General features: G+C 56.6%; 2 protein-coding genes across 10 annotated transcripts; both read right to left on the bottom strand.

Moving 5' to 3' along the window:
* HCRT (hypocretin neuropeptide precursor) lies at positions 15,314-16,708 on the bottom strand. Of its 2 annotated transcripts, none has more exons than NM_214156.2 (2): positions 16,603-16,708; positions 15,314-15,797 (listed from the first exon to the last, which is right to left on the bottom strand). In NM_214156.2, exons 1-2 carry the CDS (start codon positions 16,621-16,623, stop codon positions 15,423-15,425), a joined length of 396 nt encoding a protein of 131 aa, NP_999321.1. In that variant the 5' UTR covers positions 16,624-16,708; the 3' UTR covers positions 15,314-15,422. The 2 variants fall into 2 exon arrangements, with proteins under 2 accessions (NP_999321.1, XP_020921884.1); XM_021066225.1 differs by lacking the exon at positions 16,603-16,708 and adding an exon at positions 16,258-16,421 and having other exon boundaries at positions 15,317-15,797.
* Positions 16,643-24,368, bottom strand: GHDC (GH3 domain containing). 8 transcript variants are annotated; one of them, XM_021066129.1, is made up of 10 exons: positions 24,211-24,368; positions 23,928-24,016; positions 23,469-23,747; positions 23,048-23,169; positions 22,146-22,647; positions 21,561-21,753; positions 21,376-21,447; positions 21,166-21,299; positions 17,169-17,278; positions 16,643-16,781 (listed from the first exon to the last, which is right to left on the bottom strand). In XM_021066129.1, the coding sequence occupies exons 3-10, from the start codon at positions 23,731-23,733 to the stop codon at positions 16,734-16,736; spliced, it is 1,446 nt and encodes a 481-aa protein (XP_020921788.1). In that variant the 5' UTR covers positions 23,734-23,747; positions 23,928-24,016; positions 24,211-24,368; the 3' UTR covers positions 16,643-16,733. The 8 variants fall into 8 exon arrangements, 7 of the variants coding, with proteins under 7 accessions (XP_020921788.1, XP_020921787.1, XP_020921786.1 ...); XM_021066128.1 differs by having other exon boundaries at positions 16,659-16,776; XM_021066127.1 differs by having other exon boundaries at positions 16,738-16,982.

Raw genomic sequence — 25,458 nt, 5'->3', positions numbered from 1 at the left:
TGCTCGCTGCTCCAAACAGCGGCAGCTGCAGGATCTCCCGATTCAGGTGCATAGCAATGTCAGCTCTCAGCTCGTCTGGGAAGTCACGCAGTAACTGCATAAGGGGCATAGGTCATTCTGGCCACCCCCCTGCAGCTGCTACTTAAGCTCTACCGATGTGCTTTGCTGTCTCCAAGGACAGAGCTCAAGTCACCCATTTGTGACCTTCGGGAAGACTTCTGGGTGTCTGACTTCAGTTTGGCTTGTGTGTCCCAATCCAAGTGCTGGGACAGAGACTAAGTCTTCGCCTCTCTGTCCACTGCCCGTGGCCACACACACTGGTCACTCACACGTGTCCTGGTTACTCAACCCCACATAGGTAAGGACCATCCCTGGTGGGTCAGCCTTCACAAGTCAGGAGACTAAGAGTTCCCATCATGGCTCAGCAAGTTATGAACCTGACTGGTATCCATGAGGACGCAGGTTTGATCCCTGGCCTCGCTCAGTGGGTTAAGGTGAACAGTGGTGTAGGTCACAGAGGCAGCTCAGATCTGGCGTTGCTGTGGCTGTGGTGTAGGCCAGAGGCTACAGCTCCAATTTGACCCCTAGCCTGGGAACCTCCATATGCTGCAGGTTTGGCCCTAAAATGACAAAATAAATAAAGTCAGACTAGAAGTCAGCTCTGTGTAAATTCCTGAGGACTTTGGGCAATCCATTTCCTCTCTCGGGACCTCAGTATTCCCCTCTGGAAAATGCAGGGTTACACTAGAACTTGAATATTACCAGTGACCTCCTGGGGGCCAAACCAATGTTCCTGGTTCCATCCTCATGCCTTGGAACCCCTCGGCCAATCTGGCTTGCCAACCTCTCCCTCTTGCCCCCCTTTCCGCCCCACACCCCTCTTCCTCAGCCTACGCCCTCGGCTCTCCTTCCACTCTCCCTGCATCACAGCAACGGGCTCCATGACACCCCCCTCCCTGTGAGCCCAGAGCCCCACCTCTTCGTCCAGACCTGTATTTTTGGCTCTGGGAAGCCTCCCCCTGATTCCCCACAGGCACCACACCCTCATCATGGTCCAGCCTTGAACTCTCGCTTTCACCCCTAAGACCAATCTGTCTCCTATAATGGCTCCATTCCACCCTTAGGCCAAAGCCAGAAACCTGAGAATCCCTTTGAGCTCCTCTCCTGCATCCCAGCTGATCACCCAGTCCCAAGCCTCCTGCTCTTAGAAATACCTCCTAGATGTGCAGGCCACTCCCCAGCCTAGAAATGGGACAGGATAAAACCTACATCCAAGGCCATCCTTGAGCTGGGCCTGCCACCTCCCCAGCTCCGTCTCTTCACTCTTCCGTCCCTCTCCTCCACAGCGCTCACACACCCTTTCCTGAAGGCTCACCGAACTGCTTTCAGTTCCCTGAACCCACCCGCTCTTTTGCGTCAATATTTCCAGACCTGTGTTCCTATTGCTCTTTCTGCCTGGAATGGCCTTCTGGTAGCAGGCCAATTTCCTTCCCCTTTTTCACGAAGTTCCCTCCTCTGTGCCACCTTCCCTGACTCCTCTAGGCCCAGGCACAATGAGGGCCCCCAGGAACCAACATCCCTCCAGTACAGTCCCATTCATAGTGGAACTATTTGTTTACCTGTCTGCCTCCCTCACCAGACCGGTCCAGCACAGAGGCTGGCCCCAAGCAGGTGCTCGGAAAATGGGTGCGTAAGGGAGCATGGCATGAGCCATAGGTAAAGGAAAAGGGACGTGGATTGGGGGGGGGGGGTGCGTGCCCTTGTGATCAGCACCTCGCCTCCCCACGCTCTAGTTGCTTCCATCCCCGACCCTAGGAGGCGGCGACCCCTTTCCCACCGCACCTCTGGGCGGTGGGGATCCGGAGGCCCCTGCGCACTACCTCGTTGGCGTCTATGCCGCTGTTGACCGCCCACGTGGTCTGGAAGTATTCGAGCATGCGCTGCTTGAGCGGCCGGGGCAGGCGGTGCACGCGGATGAAGTCCTTGAGGTCCTTCATGCGGCTGTGGTAGAGCGAGCGGCGCGAGTACATGCGCTGGATGATGGCCGTCACGTTCCCGAACACCACCGCGTGCATCAGCGCTGCGGGGGCGCAGCGGGCAGTCAGGGGCTGTGCCCCCTCCGTCCTCCTTCCTCCCCTCCCCTCCCCGCGCCCAGATGCTCCCTGCGCTGGACGGGTCTCTGAGTTCCTGGGGAGGGGCAGGAGAGCCAGTGGGCTCCACAGTGCCCACCTGATGTCAGGTGCTGGGTTGGGGCGGAGAATAGAGGGCGGTCCTGAGAAGGGTCAGACCTCATGCACCTCTCAGCGCCCCCCCCCCAATTGGGTCATGAACTTGGGTCTCCCATTCTTTTTGCAAGAGACCCTCCTGGTTGTGGCGTTGCCCCACAGCCGGCATGCAGCCGGTGCTGAGCAAACATCTATGAATGAATACACGAGTGTCTGGCCGTGGGTGCCTTCTCTGGGTCTCGGTTTCCCCATCGGCACGCTGGGCTTGGCACGCCCACCCCAGGGCTTCACAGGCCCGGCCTCACCGCCTATCAGCATCGTGCAGATGGAGAAGATCTTCTCGGCGTCGGTGTTGGCGCACACGTTGCCGAAGCCCACGCTGGTGAGGCTGCTCAGCGTGAAGTAGAGCGCGGCGATGTAGGCGCTGCGCCGCGAGGGGCCGCCCGCAGAGCCGTTGACATAGGGCACCTCCAGCCGCTTGCCCAGCTCGTGCAACCAGCCTGGGGGGTGGAAGGATGCAAGGAGCCCCGGCTGCCGCGTGAGGTGTGGAGAGCGGGGTTCCCCTGAGCTGCCTGCACTTGACCTTAGGCAAGTATTTACAGAAGCAAGGGGGGAGGTTTGCACAGGAAATGTGAGGAGCAGCCTGTGCCTGGGCCTCCCCAAGGTGAAGTGGTTACATTTGCAGTTCAAGGCTACCAGCTCCCTACACTGCTGACTGTTTAGGGCCCCTTCCACTCTCCGATAGTTTACTGAGTGCTGCCTGTGTACAGGGTGCTGGAACTTGACCCAGACATTCTCTCTGCCCTGGTGGAACTTACAGTCTGGAGGGGAAAGAAACATGAAATAAATCATTACAGGTGGAAAGCAGCTATTAAAAAGGGAGTATGTCTTAGGAATCATAACGGGTTAGGGAGAGCCAAGCCAGTTTTGGTGGGGGGGGGCAGGGGGGTATGGTTTCTGAAGGGCTCCCAGAGGACTGAGCATTTTATTTTATTTTTTAAAAACTATTTTTTTTGGCAGAGCCTGAGGCATGCGGAAGTTTCCCGGCCAGGGATTGAACCTGTGCCACAACAGTGACCCAAGCCACAGCAGTGACAATGCCAGGTCCTTAACCCACTGTGCCACTAGGCAACTCTGGGACAGAGCATTTTAGCTGAGACCACAAGGAATAGGACAGTTGCTTAGGTGGAGACAGGAGGGAGGACAAACGGGACAGAAAATTACAGAGAGGAAAAGATGTTTAAGGCCCAAAGTGAGAAAGCAGTACATCCTGGGTGCTGGAAGGAGGCCAGAGTGACAGCAACCTGGGGTCATGGGAGGAACAGAAGCCAGGGCGGGTAGAGAGGGCTGCAGGACCACGTCGGGTGTGGACTGAGAATGGACTTTATTTTGTGGGCAGCGGGGAGCCAGCCACCAGATGGGTCCAGGCAGGGGCAGTGCCCAAAACACCCTCTCCACCTTCAGAGGGCTTTCCATACTGCATTTTGATTGCCCGTCTCAGGTCTTGCTCTCCTGCTAGGCTGTGAGTCCCCCAAGGGCAAAGACCATGTCTTCTAATCAGTATTCCCACGCTTGATCCCAGAAGGAGCTCATGCATGTTTATTGGATAAATGGCGGAATGGGGGTGGGGATAGGGGTACTGGCAGAGGTGTCTGTTTGGAGGTGTCCCTAGAGTAAACAGAGCAGGCAGATGGATGGTCAGTGACAGCTGGGGGGTCAGTGACTCACCGATGTCCCAGAGCAGCGGGTCATTGGCCTCCATCTCCCGGCGCCCGATGACATACCAGACGCAGGCCATCCAGTGGGCAAGGAGTGCAAAGACGGACATGAGCAGCGTGAGCACCACGGCGCTGCACTGTGAGTACCGCTCCAGCTTCTGCAGCAAGCGCAGCAGCCTCAGCAGCCGCACAGTCTTCAGCAGGTGCACCAGAGATGTCTGCAGGAGTGAGCACGGCGGAGGAGGCTGAGCAGGCCCCCCACGTCCCCGGCCAGCGCCCGAGCACCAGATGCCCTGGAGTTAGGGGAAGTTGCCCCAAGAACAGTATCCCTTCCATCCTGAGAAGGGGACCAGGAAATGCAGGGGGGCAAGGATAATGCTAAAACTAATAATGCCTAACGGTAAGTACTGTGTGTATCAGACACTAGGCTAAGTATTTGTAATCCTCACGAAAAGACTTATGCCTGCAGTCCAGTTATCATCATCATTTCCAGTTTGCAGATGAGGAAGACTCAGAGAGGCTGGTGACTTACTGAAGGTCACAGATTAAGGACATGATGGAGCTGGGACTCAAAAAAAAATTTGGGGGGGTGGGCTGTGCCCAAGGTATGCAAAAGTTCTGGGGCCAGGGATCGAACCCAAGCCACAGCAGCAACCTGAGCCACAGCAGTGATAACACCAGATCCTTAACCTGCTGTGCCACCAGGGAACTCCTGGGACTCAAATCTGAGCGGACACCAAAGTCTATTTTGGACTATACCATCTCTTAGCACCGCCACTGGTAAAAGAGCAAATCCTGGTCAAAGGCAGGGGAACAGACAGAATGATCGCTGGCCCCTGCTCAAAGCCCCCAGTGCCCCAGGTACAGGCATCTGTGGACAGGGGAAGGTTTAGGGACCCCTCCCCTTGTGTGTTAGCTGCAGATGGCAGGGTCATACTGAAACGCCGAGGTTAGGAGAGCGGGGATGAGGGTCCTCGGGAGGTCTCAGCCCTTTTGGGGCTTGGTGGGGGTTAATGGAGCCAGGGCTGAGGGTCCTGTACACGTTACCTAGTGTTATTACCATGACTGCTTTCATTTTGCTTTTTTTTTTTTCTTTTTTCTTTTTAGGGCTGTACACACAGCACATGGAAGTTCCCAGACTGGGGGTCAAATCGGAGCCTCGGCTTCTGGCCTATGCCACAGCCATGGCAATACCAGATCTGAGCTGCATCTGTGACCTTCGCTGCAGCTTGTGGCAATGCTGGATCCTTAACCCACTGAGCAAGGCCAGGGATCAGACCATCATCTTCACGGATACTAGTCAGGTCCTTAACTCACTGAGCCACAAGGAAAACTCCTTCACTGTGCTTTGATTAGCCCTCCCAATCTTGGAGATGACGAGGAGATGGGGGCTTGTCTTCTCGCTACTCTGGGCAGGGGCAGCTAGGAGGCCAGGGCTGGGGGCATCGGGCAGCACCTGGGGATCTTGGTAGGATGGCCCTTCACTGTCCTTTCAGGGGCCTCCAGGAGCATCTCCCAAAGCCCTGGCCCGACATAGCTCCTGAGTCACGGCATGCCATTTTCTCTAATTTTAGGCAAAGGAGTTGGAAAGGAGGTGCTCGGGTTCCACCACAGGGACCCGCTCCAGGGCTTAATGCCTGCCCCAGCTCCCAGAGCTCCAAGCTCGAGTTCTCGAGGCTTCCCCCTGTCACCTGCCCCTGGGCCCCACTCCCTTGGGGCCCTCCTCTCCTCCTTGGATCAGAATGTCCCAGGCCTGGCTCCTTCAAGTCCGCACCTCTGCAGGTGCCTGCTGGTCCTCCATCTTTACATCAGTGCATCTCCAGCCCCGGCACTGCGCCTCCTCTGCCCTTGTGCCAGGCCATCCACTCAGGTGCCCTGGTTTCGTGGGAAGCAGGTTGGCACACTGGGAAGAATACTAGACTAGGAGTCTATAGAGACCTGGTTCCAGTCTCCTGCCGGATTTAACTAGCCGCCAATGGGCTGTGGGCCTCTTCTCCTGGCTGTGTAGCCCCTGCTAGCTGTGTGACCTTCAACAAGCCGCTCAACCTCTCGGAGCCTCTGGATCTACCCCTGAGAACGAGGGGTAAGACAGTCTTCCCTGAAGTGTCACTGGGAAGTTCCTTAGTGACAATGTGTAAAGGAACTTAGTAAAATGCTCCTGAAGGTACCAGAAGAGGGGGAACTGTGGGTGGGCATGAGGAGGGTAGGGGGTGGGTTCCCTGGGGTGGGGGGGGGCGGAGCCCTGCTCGGAATGGCCGGAGCCTCAGGGCAGACACACCCACACGCACGTGTGTGGGAGCGTGCACACACGTGTACACAGCCAGGAGAAGAGGCCCACAGCCCGTTGGCGGCTAGTTAAATCCGGCTGCGTGTAGGTGGTTTCCCGCTATAGCTAAGTGTGGCAGAGAGAGGCGCTCACAGGGAAAACTGCTCTCCACCTCCCCACTCAACCACCAAGGGGGTCTGGGGACACAGGGTGGGACTCCCTCTCCTTGGGCCGGAGAAGACCTAGCATCTGCCAGCTGAGTGCAGAGCTGACCGCCTAGGGTGCCTGCGGGCAGTCCCCAAGGAGCTGGGAGGACACAGGTCCCGGGACTCTGTGCCTCCAAACCCACTCCACCCTACAGCCTCTACCTCCTGTCAGGGCTGACTATTCTTCCCTCCCCGCCGCAAGGCTCGCTCCTTATCTCCTGCAGCCAAATCCTAATCCATCGAGGGTCTAGCTCTGTTGTCACCTCCTTTCTCAGGAACCCTTCCCAGACCACCCTCGCCTCTGCCCAGTTGCAGTTCCTTGGCTTCCCGGGTGCTGGCCGGATTGCAGATAATTCTTGCGCATGCGCATGTTCCAGCCTGGCACTCCAAGGTCAGCTAGCTCCAGGCCCAGCCCCCACCCAGCAATACCTGGGCCCCATCTTGCACTCTGTTCACCTCTTCTGTTCCTGCAGTCCCCACCAGCTTAGCCGCCGGGAGGCTGAATCTTTATCTTTTTTCTCTGCAGTGACCATGCCCCACACAGTGCTTTGCAGACAGCTAAATGCTCAGCCGTTGTTTGTTAAATAAAAATGTGAAAAGTGCCACTCGTTTGGCTTCAGACCAATGCCGCCTTGGTAGCCCTAGTTAGCTCTTCATTTGTCTCAGCTTCCTTCAGAAATTGTGAGCTGAGCTTCCTGAGAACACAGACCCTCTCAGATGCTTCTCGGCTTCTAGCGCCAGGCTCTGCCCATTACACGTGCTTGACACATATTTGCAAGTGACTGAGTCTGGCACTGAGGTGGGTCCCTTAATGGGCGATGCAGTGCTGAAGTTGGGCGGCAAGGTGGGACGGGGACCACTCACCACGGTGATGTTGAAGACGTAAAGCAGGTCAAAAGGCAGAGCAGCGATAAGGTCCACAAAGAACCAGGTGGCCAGATAGTGGAGGCCAATGGAACGAGGAGCAGAGACCACCTGGCCAGACTGGGACACATAGGTGGTGCGGAAGTTCAGGATGATATCTGGCGGTGAAAGAAGTTGTTACTAGGGGGCCTTGGCCAAGGGCATGAAGATCAGATTGGAGTTGGAGGCAGGAATGGGGAAGGTGGATTGGGCTTCAGGCTGGTCCTTAGGTAGGAGAGGCCTAAATGCTGAAGGCTGCAGGGGTCAGGGGTTAGGGCTCATGGACCATTAGGACTCAAAGACCCAGAAATGGATGGGCTCTGAATGCCTGGGTGCTTTGGGCCCAGGATGGAGCGCGTCTTGGATGAGTGGGTCCCTCCAGCCCACCCGCCGGGGTGCGTGGGGCCGAGGGTCTAACCCAGGATGAACAGCATCTCCACAGCGATGTCGCTGACGAGGGTGTGTCGAGAAGTGATGGGGGTGTCGTCGTCACCCGAGAAGCAGACATTGTAGGGGACAGTGACCGCAACGTAGAAGGTGGCGAGGAGGATGAGGCCATCCCAGACGGCCTTGGGGACGCTGTAGTGGAGGAGGAGGCAGCGGGACCCCCCCACGGAGGCTACCTTGTATTCAGGCACTGATGGCTTTGTCTCAAACACGTTCTAAGGGGAGAGGGGTGGCAGTTGGGGACACTTGGGGGGAAGAGGAGCCAAGGTTGGGGGAAGGGAGAGGTAAGGAATGGGGACAGCGGGGAGTGGGCTCCACAAGCACAACCCAAGAGGCTAGAGAACGTGCAGGGGAGAGGGTTGGGGTCTGGCACCCGATGCTTCCTTCCTCTGCCCAGCTACTGCTCGGGCTCCCATTTGAATCAATCATGTCTGATGGTGGCTATTTCTCTCTCTCTTTTTTTCTTTTTGGTGGCACCCAAGGCATGTGGAATTTCCCAGGCCAGGGATCAAATCCATGTCACAGTTGTAACCAAAACCACAGCAGTGACAACACCGGATCCTTAGCCCGCTGAGACACGAGGGAATTCCTGTGGTGGGCATTTCTAAGGCTTAACTTCCACCCTGCTTTAGGAGGTGATTATGACAAACCAGGCACATGCCCGGCCTTGAGTGGTCACTAGCTTCTCCCTCAAATTCCTCTTGGGTCCTGGGGGTGCAGTGGGGGGTGAGACTATCTCAAGGGTGAGGGGAGGCTGGCCTGGTGCACCCCCTTTCCTGTAGCCATAACAGACTGCATCGAGGGTTGGAGACTCAATCCTACAGCTATATCAGGGTCCTAGGAGTGGTCCCCAGGTGCCAGGCCCCCAGAGGGGGCTTTCTCCCTGGGAACCACACCTGAGGATTTCACCCCCCATGAGGTAGGTGACGTAGTTGCTACTAGAGCCCCACCCATGTGACATCATCAGAGCAGAGTCCTGTCAATCACAAGGAAGCAAGGGAGATGGGGCTGGAAGGAGATGTGGGAGAACATGGCATAGAGCAGGGAGCTAACTGTACATGAGAAGCGGGCGGACAAAGGAACGAGCAACTGGAGAGATCAGACAGGGAAACAGGGACACCCTAGCAAGCGTGCCTCAGAAGCATGGCTGGGAGATGGTGGGGTAGAAACAGGACCCACATTGGTTTTCGTGCCTCCCTGGCCCCGGCGGCCAAAGTGGCCAGTCAGTCGGTGTAGGACAGCACGGCTCTGCCTCCTGGCGGATCGAAGTCTCGAGCTGGCGCCCCTCCTGCCAAGGGAATTTTCTGTTGGGAAGAAGGGTATGGAGATAAGTGGGGCACATCCCAGGAGGCAGAGCAAGGAGAGGTCTTGTGCGACCTTGGGCAAGGACCTCTGAGCATTCACGCCTTTCCCCCAGACCTGCAGTTACCATGATTACTGTCCGCATGGCCTCCGGGGGCGCCCAGTCCGGGGCCTCCACTCCGAGTGATGTCCTTGAAGGAAAAGAGGAAAAGCACGACCTCCCCCATCTCGTTCTTGATGGGCATCATGTCCAGGAGGCACCAAAAGGCCGAGCCTGTAGGTGTGGAGAGATGGAGGAGGAGGAGGGTGAGCAGCCCTTGGCATCTCTTTCTCTCTCATCCCCTTTGGTTCCCAGGTAGAGTCAAAGGGCTTGGCCAAGGCTTAGAGCTGGAAAGAACCCCAAAGATTATGTCAGCCGTCTCCTTCACCTTCCAGATGGGAGAACCAAGGCCCAGAGAGGGGCAGGGATGAGCAGTGTCACACGATCAGTTTGTGGCAGTGTGGGGACCAGCACTCAGGCTTCCACTGCGCCAAGTGCACTCTGGGTAAGGCCTGGGGTCTGGGCAGGGTTGCAGGCCAGGCCAGGCCCCCTCACCATCCTTTCGGTAGAAGCAGATTTCAGTCCGGTGCTCCTGATGGCCCTCCAGGGCCTTGTGCAGCCTCTGCAGGGCTGGCTCACTGGTCTCTGGACCGTAGAGGAAACGGCAGCTGCAGGTTTTCTGCATGACCTCAGTGCGGCCGTAGCCTGTGAGCTCACAGAAGCCGTCGGAGCAGTAGACGATAGGAAAACCCCGTGGGCCCTGTGCGTTGGCCAGCAGGAAGTTGCTGTCTGTGGGAAGAAGAAGTCAAGGTCAGGTCAAGGCCAGGAGGGGAGCTCAACTTCCAGGTGGGCCGTACCTCCCCCAAGCTGTGGTCAGAGATCCCGGAGCCAGAAGCTTCCCAGGCTTCTATGCGATTCCTGGATCCCCCTTCGGGATATTCTGAAATGAGAGTAAAAAGAGATAGAGCAGAAGGACAAGGACTTAAGAGTGGTCCGGAACAGGGACAGGGACTACTGGGGCATTGAAAAAGGAACCCCAAGTGGTCTTGTGGATGGTTCATCATCCTGCTTTCAATCTGGCGAGCCATTAGCGTAGGAGGCAGTACAAATTGGTGAGTAAAGTCATGGGCTCCAGCACCCCACCTCTACCACTTACTGACTGTGTAACCTTGGGCAAGTTAATGAACTCTTCTGTGCCTCAGCTTCCTTGTCTGCAAAGTGGGGGATAATATATCTTCCTCACATGGTTGGTGTGAGGGTTACATGAGTTACCTAAGAAGAACAAATTCTGGCACATCGTAAGTGTTACACTGAGAAGGTGAAATGATGCCCCACATTTGCTCAGCTTTCAAAGCACATCCATAGTTTCTATCCTATCAGAGAGTGGACAGGGCAGGGATTCTGATGATACCATGCTTATTTTCTTGATAGGAAATGGAAAGGAAGAGATTTATCCAAACTTACAAATCCCCATTGTGGGAGAGGGAGACAGTGATGAGTAGTAGCCTCATCTCCTGCCTTCCAGGAAAGGTTTTCTTTTCAGTCTTCCTTATCTAGTTTCAGGGGGTCTGTCCCAGTGCTCAGAATCTGACAGGCTTAAGCAATGAAGTTGTGGGTCCAGCAATCCCAGCAACAGAACCTGAGCTGGCTCGCTCTAGCTCCAACGGGTAGGAGGCCTCAGGGGGGCTCTGTAGGCAGTCTCAGCTGAGGGAAGGGATCTGAGACACACAGTCCTGGGTGCTAGGAGGGTGAGTGTCTGGAGGTGGAGTGGCTAATGGGGATACTGAAGGTGCTTGGGAGGCGCTAGGCCCTGGGCAAGCAGCCTCCTTCTTCCATCCCAGGCCCGTTGCCTGGGTGATGGGCGCTATGGAAACAAGGGAGGTGTGGGGAGGCGGGTAGGGCCCCGGTGGCTCGGTTTCCGCCCTCGGGTACCGCTTCCCCCACCTTCCAGATCCTGGCCATAGTGTCCAAAGGGGACAAGAAAACATCTCTCATTTCCAAAGTAGGAAAAGGGGATGGCGGGAGAAGAGGCGGGTAAGGAGGGTTGTGGCTGTCCAAGGTGCTGAACCTGGAGCCCAAGCTGGGTGGGAGAGCAGGCAGTTCTCTCGGCCACAGAGACCTCCCCTCTCTCACTGCCTCGTCTCCCTCAGACACAGACTCGCCACACTTGGGGGCGCGTGACCTTAATCCAAAATAGGTCCTGTCGAAGCCGGTTTCTCTCTCTCTCTCTGTTTTTTCCTCTGGTGGAAGGGGATCCTGGAGTCCTCTGGGAGTAGACCCCAGAGCGCCTGGCCACTTCGTCCCACCTCTTGGATATCCATACATGCCCCCGGCAGAGCTCTGCCTGAGAGTGGGCGCTCCCAAGGACTCTTCTCCGATTTGCCGCATACAGAGCCTTTCCTGCATCCAGTCGCACATCCCCAACGCTGGCCCCCCGCACTCTTGGTCCTCTCCCCACCTCTCCTCCCAGGGCACTCCCCGTCCTGTTCCTTTACCGCGGCTTTGGGAGAGAGGAGTTGAGGTAACTCCACTCTCTCCTCGCCTCGGGTGTCACCACATCCAAGCGATCCCCGCCAACGCCAAAGCTGACTTGACCGCTAGCTCGAACCCCAGCCCCAGCCTTCGCCTCACTCACGCGTGCCGTCGAAGCGGGTGGCGATGGTGTCCAGAAAGGTGTTCTGCGGGGCCAGCAACCCCTTCATGACCGGCATGGCCTCGGGACGCGGGTTCGAGGCACGGCCGCAGGGGAGCGTTCAGCGCGGCCAGGCCGGAGGGGGCGCGCTGCCGGCAGGGCCGGGGCGCCCCATGCGCCCGCCTGCCTCCTCCCCTCCCTCACGGCGGCGCCCTCGCCGCCGCCTCTCTGCTCTGAACCCAGCAGCTCTCCGCTGGTCTCGGCGCCGCCTCGGTCCCCCACCACCTCCCCCCGGGCCAGGTTCTTTCCCCCGGGCTCGGCCCGCGCCCGCCACGTGGCCCGCACCGGGAGGGGCAGCCAGCAACACCCTCACCGCTCTCGGCTGCCCTCCTCCGGGTGGGGAGCGGCCCACGCGTGTCTCTCCGGGAGAGAATTTGGGACACGCCCACCTGGAGCTGAAGCCCCGAGAGGTGGGGCGGGGCTTGACGGATGGACACGCCCACCGTCCAGGGTGGCCACGCCCCCACGAGTATTTCCCTGGCGGCTCCTGTGCCTCCGCCCCTCGGGTTTCCCCGCGCGCCGCCCACGCTGGGAAATCGGGTCTGGTTCACAGCGCCACCTGCTGGACGTTGAGATATTTCGCGGCACTCCCTCCCCCGCGTCTCCGTCAGCTCTCTGTGCTCCAGTGTGAGACAGCAAGAGTTGAAGAGGTTAGTTCTGCCCGTGGCGCATCGATGGGAAGGCAGGAAACTCACATTTTATTTTATTATTATTATTATTTTCTTTGTCCTTTCTGGGCCGCACCCGCGGCACGGGGAGCTTCCCAGGCTAGGGGTCCAATCGGAGCTGCAGCCGCCGGCCTACAACCAGGGCCACAGCAACACAGGATCCGAGCTGGGTCTGCAACCCACACCACAGCTCACTGCAACGCCGGATCCTCAACCCCCTAGGCAAGACCAGGGACCGAACCTGCGACCTCATGGTTCCTAGTCGGAGTCCTTAACCACTGAGCCACGACGGAAACTCCAGAAAAACTCACATTTTAGAATGCACTACTTAACCCTCACCTGTGCCTCAGTTTGCATAGCGTGAATTCGGTTTCAAGCTCAGCAGCGTGGATGAAAAGAGATTTGGAATCCACTGAGTTGAACCCCAGCTCTGCCACTTACTAATTGTGTGACTTAGCCTCACGTTCTTCATCTGTAAAATGGAGCTAATAATTTTTACCTCGTGTGCTTGTGAGAGTTTAATAGCATAATGCTCACCCTTGTTGCATGAGTGAGCAGTTGTCTCTATTCTTCCTCTTCCTTTCATCCTGATTTAACCCTCCTTCTCTCTGCTACCATTCAAATAGAAGAGAGGCTAGAGGCAAATTTGGGGCTGAGAAAGATAGCCTCGAGGTGAGCAATCAGTTTGTAAATCTCCAAAGGGGAGATGGTGAACTTTCTTTTCCATCTTCTCCAAAAAGTTTCGTGTAGCAGTAGGAAGGACCCAGGTGCGACCAGACCTGGGACTTTTTTTTTCACAGAAGCAGAAAATTACAAGGGCAGCTAAATGTGGCGGCTTAGGGTGGCTGCTTCCCAAAACAAAACAGCTGAAGCCAGTGACAGGGAAGATGGGCTGGGATGACGGCAGGCCATTGCTTTTCACTCTCACCCCCAGTCTGAGCTGGGCATTATCTGGGATGTTATATTGTTTAAAAGTGCTGTGTCTTTGTATATTTCTGTTTTTGGGCTGTTAGTTTCTTGGTGCTGCTGTAACCAAGTACCACGAGCTGGGTGGCTTAAACAATATAAATTGGTTGTCCAAGATCATGATAACGGCAGGGTTGGGTTCCTTTTGAAGGCTGTGGGGAAATATTTGTTCCATGCCTATTTTCTTTTTCTTTTTTGTCTTTTTTCTTTTTAAGGCCATGCCCAGGGCATATGGAGTTTCCCAGGCTAGGGGTCAAATGGGAGCTGTAGCTGCTGGCCTACACCACAGCCACAGCAACACAGGACCAAACCACGTCTGCAACCTATACCACAGCTCACGGCAATGCCACATCCTTAACCCACTGAGCAAGGCCAGGGATTGAACCCACATCCTCATGGATACTAGTTGGGTTCATTAACCACTGAGCCACAACAGGAATTCCCCATGACTATTTTCTTTCTTTCTTTTTTTTTTTTTTTTGTCTTTTTGCTATTTCTTGGGCCGCTCCCGTGGCATATGGAGATTCCCAGGCTAGGGGTCCAATCGGAGGTGTAGCCACCGGCCTACGCCAGAGCCACAGCAATGCAGGATCCGAGCCGCGTCTGCAACCTACACCACAGCTCAGGGCAACGCCGGATCGTTAACCCACTGAACAAGGTCAGGGATCGAACCTGCAACCTCATGGTTCCTAGTCGGATTGGTTAACCACTGCGCCACGACGGGAACTCCCCCATGACTATTTTCTAACTTCTGCTGGGTTGTGGCAGTCTTGGGCGTTTTCTGGCTTGTAGATGCATCAACCCACCTCTGCTTTCATGTTTACATGGGTTCTCCTTGTGTGTATTTCTGTGTCCAAATACTCCTCTTTTATAAGGACACATCCTATTGGATTAGAAGCCCACACTAATCCAGTATGCTGATTTTTTTTTTTTTCTTTTTTAGGGCCACACACATGGCATATGGAAGTTCCCAGGCTAGGGGTTGAATTGGCACTACAGCTGCCAGCCTATTCCACAGCCACACCAACACAGGATCCAAGACGCACCTGCAACCTCCACCATAGCTCATGGCAATGCTGGATCCCCCACCCACTGAGCGAGGCCGGGGATTGAACCTGCATCCTCATGGATACTAGTCAGCTTCTTAACCCTCTGAGCCACAATGGTAATGCCAGTATGGCTGCATTTTAACTAACTACGTTCACAAGGATTCTGTTTTCAAACAAGGTCACATTCTGAATTGCTGGAGGTTTGGACTTCAAAGTGTGATGGGGGTGGAGGTGAGCACAATTCAACCTGTAACAGGTGTATTAAGCTAAAATTGCAGGAAAACCTTGCCTCATCCGTGCTTAAGAACTTCTCCTGACTCCCTGCTACCTACAGCAGAAAGTACAAAACCCGATGATTTGTGAAGGCCTTCACAATCTGGGCGGCACAAGCCTAACTGCCTCCCCTTCAGCGCCTCACTGCTCCCCCAAACCCTCCACTCCAGGCTGCAGCCCTCTGGAAGATTCGTGTTGAACCTCATATTCCCTGCCTTTCTCGTTCCCAGCCGGACTCTGCTGCTGTGTGCAGGCTTCCTTGCTCTTTCTCTCCTGGGTCTCTCCATAAAGGCCCCGCCACACGGAATGACTAGGAGAGCACCGAGGGACGTGTCTGTCCCCATCCTCCCCTCCAAGCATGCACATGTGCGGTTCTCTCCGCATCCCAGGGCCTTGCTCAGTGAGTTCCCCACGCGAGAATGTTTCTGATTCAAAGACACCCAAGCTGAGGTGCCCCAGCGGGCCTTCCAGGGTTTCCCGCACTCTGTAGTTTGCAAGACTCTCACGCCCCCTGGAGGGCAGGACGCGACCACACAGGGACAGAGAGCAACCATACTAACAGAGGGAGACTTCGTCTTTATTGCCCTTTTTCTGGGGGGCTGACCTCGGGCGGGCAGAGGGGAGAGGGCCGGGCTAGGGTGGGGCCAGGCAGAACCCGAGCAAGGGCTCAGATCCCAGACCGTCCTCCCGGCGCTACAGATGAGGCAGCCGCAGCGAGACACCGGCGCCCCGGGCAGAGGCGCGGCGCTGGCTCTGCGCCTGCGCGGCGGCCCATGGTCAGGATGCCCGCTGCGTGGTTGCCGCTGGCCTGCAGGAGGCGCTGCAGCCGGCCTTGCAGGCCCGGGGGCCCTGGCCGCCGCTTGCCCAGAGTGAGGATGCCGGCCGCGTGATTGCCAGCGCCGTGTAGCAGCTCGTAGAGGCGGCAGGAGCACGTCTTTTGACGGCAGCAGTCGGGCAGTGGCTGCGCCGCCGCCCCGGGCGACAGCACCGCAGGCGGCAGCAACAGTAGCAGAAGCAGCAGCGTCACGGTGGCCCAGGAGACCTAGGGAGGCAGGAGACTGGGTGCTAGGAGTGGTCTCGCCGCGCCTGCATCCAACCACTACGCCCAGGCCCTGCCCAGCTGCATCCGCGTCCCCTCTGGCCTGCACTCTTCCCTGGCTGTCCTTTAGTTTTCCAGCCTTTGCTCAATGCCCTCTGAAGGGCTCTGTTGGAGAGGGGCTCGTATCTGGCTCCTTTATCTGCTCATCTTTCAAGACCCAGCAAAGCATCTCCTCCAGGAAGCCCTTTGAGCAGAATGAAACCCTCTCTCCTCTGGGTACCCTTATTTCCTTGTACCCCCATTAGAGCACTGACCCCTCCACCTGAAAACGGGCATGTCTGAATCTGCCCCCGAAGTCTGTGAAAACTTCACCCAGGCAAACAGAGGCCCTATTTATCCGCCCCTCCTCCCGACAGCGTGCAAATCAAGGACTGGCAGGATCCAGGCTGCTTTGTCCACCTACCCCCTTACAGAAGAAACAACTCATTGCCTTGGACCAGTTTCCTACCCTCTCAGGGAGAGCACTGGGTATTAAATAATCCTGTGCAGGGCTGCTGGGAGGGGGAAATGAGATGACAGGTGCAAATAGCCTCTGATACATGAGAAAAGCTCAATAAACATGAGCTCTTGGGAGGACGGGCACCAGCCACTGTCAGCTGAGGCAGATTTTCAGCCAAGGGTCCATCCCGTTCCCCGCCTCAGAACCCACATGGGAAAAGACCGAGAGCGAGGTAGCTTCAATCTTCCTGCACCAGCCCTCGCGTTGCCCCTGGTCGAATGAGTCACCCCTCTGTCCCTGGGTCTTTACCTTTGCAAAAGGAGGATTCATGGTGTCAGGAGCTCAGAGTGGGGTCTCCAGGAAGGGTGTCGTCTTCCGTGGTCTGAATAGCCAGGAACTTTGAGGCCGTCAACTGCAACCTGCTACCAGGGGCCTGGGCTTTATAGGGTTCTGAGGTGGTGGTGGGGAGATGAGTGCTTGCGTCTACTCTGGGACCAGACAAAGGCAAGTCTAAGATTAGCCTTCTGCAGGGGGGCTGTCTCCAGGCTGGGCCCAAGGAATGACCGCCAAGGCGCTCAGAGGCTGGAGTTGGATCGCTGTGCCCCGGGGTCCCCCCCTTGTCTGTCGGCCTGCTCCCTGGAGATGGGGTGGTCTCCGGGCACTAATGAGGCCACCTTGCACCTAGGAATCTGGAAGGACAAAAGAAGCCTTGGCTAGGGTGCTGGCATGGGACAATGTGTGGAGGGAGCTGCTAATTAGGGGCAGGAAAGGAGGCAGCCGTGAGACTCCGTCTCCCCCAGGGTGGGTGGCCGGGGCGGGGGGGGCAGCCAGGCAGCAGACCTCTCCCCCTTGCTCCTTGTCACTGCCCCTGGTACCTTCAGACTCCAGGACCTTCTTCCTCCATGGAAAAGCCTTCTTAGCTGGCTCTCCCTCCCCTCCAGCTCTCTTCCCTCTGCCTCCTCCACCAACTTCCAAGATGAAAAACCTGGGAAAACAATCCGAGGCTGTGGGAGGAAAGCAGCCAAACCTGGCGTTATCCTCCAGCTGCCCCAGCTTCCTACCTGGTTGGGCTGCCTGGATGGGAGGGCTGGAGTCCCATCTCACCATCCACACAGAGTGAGCCAGCATGGGGTGAGGGACGTGTGCCATCTGTAGGCCAGAACCTCTTTTATCCGGGGCACCATCTGCTGAGCAGCGGTTCTGTGCCAGGCCCTGCTCTGGACACTGGTGTGACAGTGTGCCTAGGACATGGCCCAATTTCCAAGGAGCTCCAAAGTCCAGGAGGGGAGGTGACCTGGCAAAATGATAGCTCAGTGGAGAAAGGACTCTGTAAAAGCCTTGGGTAAAAAGTGGGTTTTGAGGAGTTCCCGTTATGGCTCAGGGGTTAAGAACCTGACTAGTATCCATGAGGATATGGGTTCGATCCCTGGCCTCACTCAGTGAGTTAAGGATCCAGCATTGCCATGAGGTGCGGTGTAGGTCACAGACACAGCTTGGATCCGTCGTTGCTGTGGCTGAGGTGCAGGCCGGCCGCTGCAGCTCCAACTCTACCCCTAGCCTGGGAACTTCCATATGCTGTGGGTGTGGCCGTAAAAAGAAAAAAAAAATTTTTTACAGTAGGTTTTGAGATTATTCTAAGTGAAAAGTCAAACAGAGAAAGACAAATATCATATGATATCACTTATATGTGGAATCTAATAAAAATGACACACACCTTATAGGTAAAACAGAAACAAACTCACAGATTTAGATATCAAACTTCTGGTTACTATAGGGGAAGCCAGGGGGAGGGGGATAACGTATGCACACTACTGTTTCTAAGAGAGATAATTAACGAGGACCTACTGAACAGCATAGGGAAATCTATTCAATAGTCTCTTATAACCTATATGGGAAAAAAGAATGGATGTATGTATATGTATAACTGATTCACTTTGCCGTATACCCAAAACTAATACAACATTGTTAGCCAGCTATAGTCCTATATATATATATATTTTTTTTTTTCTTTTTTTAAACGGCCTCGCCGGCAGCATATGGGCATTCCTGGGCTAGAGGTTGTATTGGAGCTGCAGCTGCCAGCCAATGCCACAGCCACTGCAACACTTTATCCCATCAGCATCTGTGACCTACGCCACAGCTTAGGGCAATACTGGGATCCTTAACCCACTGAGCGAGGCCAGGGATCAAATCCACATCCTCGTAGAGACTACGATGGGCTCTGAACCCACTGAACCACAATGGGAACTCCCGATAAAATGGTTTTTAAAAAGCGAGTTTCCATCAAGGAAGTTTGGGTGAGAAGGCATTCCACAGACGGGACAGTGTGAGCACAGACCTAGAGGTGAGAGACCTAGAGGTGACAGTGCTCAGCTCACATGGGAAGCAGGGTGTGGTCCTCAGGCCGCAGCTTCTCTTTAAAGAGAGAGGTGCCTGGACAGGTTAGTGAAGCCAGGGTGAGTCAAAGGGTCTTAGCAGCTAAGCTGGTGACTGGCTTCGATCCTGTGGGCTCTGGTGGGGCCACAGGAGGAGTTTAACAGGAAGGAGAGGTGGGCTGAGGTGGGGGCCACGTGGATGGGGGCGGAGCACGGAATCCAGAAGTAGTGGATTCCAGAGGCAGAATCCAAGGCTTGCCAGCTGATTGGGATCAGGTGCCAAGTTACTTAGAGGGAGCTGCGTGCCTTTGGGCGAGCCTCACAACCTCGAGAAGCCTCTGTTCCCCACTGGTAAGAGGGACAGTTAGTCCAGATGGTCTCTGGGGCTGCTTCCCGCTGTGACACTTGAAGATTTGCAGTACAGACCTTGCCCGTGGACGTGATCGGTAGGTGTTGGGCCAGCAAAGGGAACTGTGCTAAGTCAGGGCAGGGGAGTTGGGGAGCAGCCCCTCCACTTTTAGGTGAAGCTTGGAATGGGGAGAGAAGTAAGAGGAGGGGGCTCTGTGTCTTCTGGTTGGACCCAGGCTGTCCTATGTGTCCCCGAAGGCACACACACTCGGGGCCTGCCCCAGCCCATAGGGGAGAGCACAGGGAAAGCCCTGGAGTCCAGAGCTGAAGGGGCAGGGGAGCCCAGGCTGCTGCAGGGGCACAGCGATGGGACCACCAGTTTCCCACAAAGCAGACCCAGAGCCAAGAATCTGGGTGCAAGAGTTTTATTTGGGCGGCAATCCTTGAAAGCACATAAAGCAGTGGGGACGGGAGGGACAGGAGGAAGACCAATAAGAACTGTGTTCATGAGAGGGTCACCACCGTGGGCAGCTGGTGGGGACCCTCCGAGAGAGAAGGTACAGAATACACTTCAGGATTGTCCCACGGAGGGACAGGGAACCTGAGGTCTGCCTTCACCAACTCCTGTTCTTGCTGATGGATGTGAACTCCGGGGAGCAGTAACTCCCAACACTTCCCGCCTGCCCAGCGCTCGGGCTGGGAGATGCAGGCGCCATCAGCATGGATTGGAACTCTGGTGTCCTCCGGGGTGGGCCTGGGGGGCTCCGGGCAGGGCGCTGCCAGTGTCTGCTCTACCCCTGAAGTCAACTCTTCAGAACAGGTAAGGCCTCCACAAGGCCCAGTGGCTCTGATGGACAGCTGTCAGGGGACACACAAAGACCCTGGCCAAGGGTCATCCAGAGTGGCTCCAGAGGAACGAGCAAAGCAGCCTGAGAGGGTGGCTGGGGTGGGTGGTGGGCCCCGGCTCAGGACACCACCCTTCTCTGCAGGATCTGGGCCAGCTCCCTGTGTCTGAGGACCCGGGGCATCTCTGGGGGGAAGGGGGAGGAGGGGCGGGGAGCAAGGGCTGCCCGCAGTGCTCTGAAGGCCCCCTGCCCCACCAGGTGGACTTGAGCAGGGCCCACACTGCCCCGGAACCGCAGGGACTTGTAGTGAGCAGAGGCTTCCTGGAGGCAGTGGTCAAGCTGGGAACAGAAACGGCCTGAGTGAGGCTGGTGCGGAGGTGGGTGGCGTGTGGGTGGCGTGTGGGTGGCATGTGGGTGGGGTGCTACAGCTGTGCCCAGGGTGTGTGTGGGTAGGAGTTTCCTGTGTTTACAGATATGTGTTTGGGGGACTCGTGCCTCCCCTCCCGGAGCCCCAGGGAGGTTCTCCTCCCCACCCCCCCTCCCCATCCCTCCTCTGGGCCCATGACACCTGGGGACACACAGAGTAAAGGGGACATGCCGTCCTATCCTGCCTCTGTCTCCTTTACCTTGTCTCGATTTTCCTCTGACAAGTTCCTCAGCCCCTTCAGTGCCACAAACACTTCATAGTGGGGGGCAGAGCCCTCGGAGGAATCTGTAGACAAATTCCCCCATCGTGGACACATGCATTTTTTTTTTTTTTTTTTAAGGGCTGTACCTGTGGCCCACGGAAGTTCCCGGGCCAGGGGTTGAATTGGAGCTACAGCTTCTGGCCTACCCCACAGCCACTGCCACGGGGGACCTGAGCCACATCTGTGTCCTATACCACATCTTACGGCAATGCTGGATCCTTAACTCACTGAGTGAAGCCAGGGATCGAACCCGCATCCTCATGGATGCTAGTCAGGTTCATAACCCGATGGGCTGCAACAGGAACTCCAACACATTCTTTTGTGAAAAGGGGGGCTTCCATAGCCAGCGCCCATTGCCCCCACCTGTTCTTTCCCATCTGAGGTTCATAAGTTGGGAAGAGGAGGTTCCTGGCAGGGAGTAGGGTTGCTGGAAAGGAAATGGGTAGAGACTGCAGCAGGAGGGCTGGGAGTCAGATATGAGGAAGAACTTTCGTTAGGAGCAGCAAAGGAGGCCGAGTCTTTTCTTCTGCCTAGAGGTTTCCCAACAGGAGGGCTATGGGTTGGGGGGGACGGTCAGCCCAAGGATGGGAGGTGGGAGCCAGAGGAGAAGCTTACCCAGGATGCTGCTCTCCACACAGCCATGGTCCAACAGCTTGGCCCCCGGCCACTGCCCCACCGCCCTGCCCAGGGCCTCAGAGAACACGTCCTCGCCAGTGTCTTCTCCTCGGACACTCAGGGTCTGGCCCAGCCTGTGGAGGAGGCAGCTGGAGGCTGAGAAACCCAGGGCACAAGGAGGGCCCCTCAGTGACCCAGGGGGCCACCTACCTGCGGATGAACCTGACGACTGGACACTGATTGTAGGCACCAACCACCTGGACCACGTCACCCAGGCGGCACCTGGTGGAGGGGAAGTGGGGCGAGGTCAGGCCCAAGGGCGCATTAGCTCATGCCCTGGCCCGCGGCAGGGTTCCAGCGGGCCAGGGGGAGGGGGTGGCTGGGCAGGTGATGACCTGGTGAGGCTGGCGTGGTCAGTCAGCACCAACTCGTACTCCTTGCCCTGCTGGGCCTCGGGCAGCAGGACGGTGGGGGCAGCATCTTCTTGGGCTCCTTCCTTCAGTGGGAGCAGCTCAATAAAGGGGGCTCCAGGGGGCAGAAGGTAGAGGCCACGGGGCTGCTTTGGCCACAGACTCAGGCCCACCACCCCTGTGGGGAGCAAGCGGCCTCTGCATCTGATGGTGCCATTGCTTTCTGCTAGGCGACAGCCCCTCACCCTGGACCCCAGGCCCCAATCCTCTGAGCATCATATCCTACTGCCGCCCTTCCACCTCATCCTTTCTGGCTCCCCCAGGCTCGGCCCACTGCCCCCAAGGCCCTAGCTGGGAAGGGACAGTGGTTCTGGAGATGGCGGATCTGGGGGTAAATCCTGGTGTGACGTAAATTTGCATACGTCTCTTAACCTTTATGAGCCTGAGTTTTTTCCCCTGTAACGTGGAGCTCACATTAAAGGAGATGATTCTACAGGGCTCGCTGCGTGGCCGCTAGCTGTGTGGCCTCTGCCCCCTGCCCTCACCTCACTACCCTTGAGTCTTGCTGACCTCCGGAGGCAGCGTAAGCAGGTGAGAAGAAGGCCAACCCTTGGCACCACAAGGCCCCCAGGGCAGTGACGGCCTCGGCCTGGCCTCCTGCATCCAGAGTCACCACCACCTGCAGTTTGGGCCAGAGCCGAAGGGCCAGCCCTCGGGGTCCCTGCTCCAGGGCCTCCCGCAGCTCAGCTGCCCGTCCAGGGAGAGGCGCTCCTGGGTTCCCAGCAGCTATCGCCTCAGCCAGCTCTTCGCCATTGGCCTCCAGGCCCACGAAGACGTCTAGTAGCTCGACCGCTGTCCCGGCTTCCAGGGCCCGCAGCCCTGGGGACCTCAGTGCCTCCAGCAGCAAAGCCCCAGGGTCCTTGGCTCTGGTAGGGCCCACCTGGCCCAGGGCATGCCAAGGCCAGGGGAGGGGGTAGGGCCAAGGGGAGGAAGGGGTCACACGGGCTGTGCCTCCCGGAGCCAGCACTTCTGGATAGGCCTTGTTTAGCGCTACCAGACCCAGCAAGGTGGCCTGGAGAGAGACAAGAGACAGCATTGGCCTTGGACCTGAACCAGACCCTGAGCCCCCACTTCGGTGGATTTTTTTTTTTTCCCTTTTCTTTTTAGGGCCACACCCACGGCATATGGAGATTCTCAGGCTAGGGGTCAAATGGAAGCTAGAGCCCTGGCCTATTCCACAGCCACAGCAATGCCCGATCCAAACTGCATCTGTTCATGGCAACGCTGGATCCTTAACCCACTGAGCTAGGCCAGGGATTGAACCTGAATCCTCATGGATACTGGTCAGGTTCTTAACGCGCTGAGTTAAGTGGGAATTCTGGGTTTGGGTCCCCCCCCCCATCCTGATGGGAGGGTTTGGCTGCAATTAGGGGGGTCTCTGGTGGGGTCGGGCTCCAGCCTTCCCAGTTTACCTGCAGAGAGGCCTCCCCACAGTACTGGTTTGAGGTAGGGGGCAAGACCTGCCCCCTACCCTCTTCCTCCTGGACCTGGCTGGCCTTGGTCAGTGGAAGATGATTCCGGAAGGTGCTTATATCTGTAGCCCCAAAGACATCACAAAATCTTTATGAAGCCACAGAGTTCCCAAGAGTTTCAGGCCAAGACGGGTGACATCCTTGAGGAAGGAACCCGGAATAGGCCTGGGGGATGAGGGGCTACCAGGACCCAGGATGGGAAAATTCTCTTGACCATTCCTTAGCCTGGGTCAGATCTCTGGGTCAGGCCCCTCTGTGTTGGCAGAAGAAGCGGGGAGGGAGGTTTTCAGGTTTTGGAATCTGACTGTCCTATGGGGTTTCTTTCTCTTTGGGCCACCTCCCCACGCCTTGGGAAACACACCTGTGCTCCCCCTGAGGGGACAGCAGGGACCCTGGGCCCGCTGCAGACACCATCTCAGGGCCTGCTGCTGACTCTGGCCTGCGTGCAGCGTGCTCTGCTCCAGCCTCTTCTGCTGCCAGGCAGCTGCCCAGCACAGGACCCTCCATGCTACACGGTGCTGGAGGCAGACAAGCCAGGACAGCCTGGCATCCTGGGAGTGCCACCACCAGAGCATCACCAGTGGAGGCAGTAGCAGCAACAGCAGGAACAGCAGCAGCAGCAGCATCTCTAAGCCGCTCCCTAGGAGGAGGAAGGCCTCCGCATCGAGGGATTGTGAGGAGGAGGCGGGGACCATCCGTTTCCTCCCCCGCCCCTCCCCCTGGGGGGAATCAGTTAAAATGGAGGTTCGAGAAGCCAGGACCCCTGTCAGGCAGGTGAGACGCAGAGGAGAGAACATCAGGGCTCTGGGGCCACACTGACCTGAATCGGGATCCTGGCTCTGCCCCTGGTTAGCTGGCTGGCCCTGGGGATCTCAGCTCGCCGCTCTGAGCTCCGTCCCCTTCCCCTGTCTGTAAGATGGGAGTAATAACACCCTTCAGAAGGTGCAGGGAAGGCATGGCACGGTGCCTGGCACACAGCGGTTGCCTAACCGATGACACGCCTGGTCCATTCCCGAGTGGCTCTGCTTTGTCCAGGACCTACCCTCTCCCAGCATCGTGTCTCCCCCTGAGCCCCGAGCAGTGATTCCATGTCCCACATGCACCTGTCACAGCCCAAATGTGCCTCCGCCAGGCACCCAGGGTCCCCGCAGTGCTCCGTACAGCCTCAGTGCACAGCGGGCCAGAAAGCTGGGGCCACGACTTTAAAGGGCTGGGCCTGGACCGGGAAATCCGGCTGCTGGGCCTGAGGGAGGTGCTGGGAAGGGGGGGAGCTCTTAAAGGGGCAGGTCACCTAAGGACTGCCGGGCTGGGAGCTGGCCCAAGCTGGCAGGTGGAGGGAGGTTAGGGCCAGAGTAGCATGTGAAGGAAGAGGAAGCTGAGTGTGAAAAGACTGCCTCCAATCAGCTTGAGTGGGGAGTGGGGTGCACCCTATCCTGAAGTAGGTTCAAATTTGCTTCATTTTTTTTTTTTTTTTTTTTTGGTCTTTTTAGGGCCGCACTCGTGGCACATGGAGGTTCCCAGGCTAGGGGTCGAATTGGAGCTACAGCTGCTGGCCACAGCCATAGCCACAGCAATGCCAGATCCAAGCCGCATCTGCAACCTACACCACAGCTCACAGCAACACCGGATCCTTAACCCACTGAGCGAGGGCAGGGCTTGAATCTGTGTCCTCATGGATGCTAGTCAGATTCACTTCTGCTGAACCATGACGGGAACTTTCCAAATTTTTTTTTTAATAAACAGACTTTTATTGAGGTATCTCAGCTCCTTTTTTTTTTTTTTTTAAATCAGATTAGTCAGTTTGTAAAGAGGTTAACAATTCCTGTTCATCATAAGCTTCATTGACAAAAGTCTCACTATTCATTAGATTTGAGAACTGTTAAGAAACAGAATTTTTGGAATTCCTACTGTAGCACAATGGGACACAAGTTTGATCGCTGGCCCAACACAGTGGGTTAAAGATTGGGTGTATGCGACAACTGTGGCTTGGATCTGATCCCTGGGCCAGGAATTCCACATGCTGTGGGGCAGCCAAAACAAATGAACAAACTAACAAACAAACAAAACCCAGAATTTTCTCCAATCCAGAATTGCTCTCCAAAAAGGTGGTAGAGAAAGAAAATGCTTTCGTTATTGAATAAGCATTAAATTGGAGTGAGATGCGTCGCAGGCAATCAGCTGAAACTGCAAAGACCAAAAAAACCTCGCTCCCCTTTAAAGCCAGAGCCGGGCAGACGCCACCTGCTAACAGGTGTTCTCAAAATAACTAACTTTACCTGGTAATTGGGGCCACCACCTGGGTTAGCTTATTGGTTTTATCACAATAAACACAAACTTCTCCTATCGTTATG

This window comes from Sus scrofa, chromosome 12, assembly GCF_000003025.6.
Source record: "Sus scrofa isolate TJ Tabasco breed Duroc chromosome 12, Sscrofa11.1, whole genome shotgun sequence".
NCBI lineage: Eukaryota > Metazoa > Chordata > Mammalia > Artiodactyla > Suidae > Sus > Sus scrofa.
The sequence above is the reverse complement of the archived record's forward strand: the minus strand, read 5'-3'. Positions and strand labels throughout refer to the sequence as shown.

Excerpts from the sequence above, each read along its gene's own strand:
- HCRT (XM_021066225.1), bottom strand. The coding sequence starts at position 16,395 with ATGTATCAGAGGCTATTTGCACCTGTCATCTCATTTCCCCCTCCCAGC. Across the intron at positions 15,798-16,257 it reads GTTGTTTCTTCTGTAAGGGG|GTCTCCTGGGCCACCGTGAC; the intron begins GTAGGTGGACAA and ends CTGCCTCCCTAG.
- GHDC (XM_005668808.3), bottom strand. The coding sequence starts at position 23,904 with ATGTTCTCTCCTCTGCGTCTCACCTGCCTGACAGGGGTCCTGGCTTCT. Across the intron at positions 22,648-23,047 it reads GTGGGGAGGCCTCTCTGCAG|GCCACCTTGCTGGGTCTGGT; the intron begins GTAAACTGGGAA and ends GTCTCTCTCCAG. Across the intron at positions 20,574-21,165 it reads TGTGGAGAGCAGCATCCTGG|ATTCCTCCGAGGGCTCTGCC; the intron begins GTAAGCTTCTCC and ends ATTTGTCTACAG.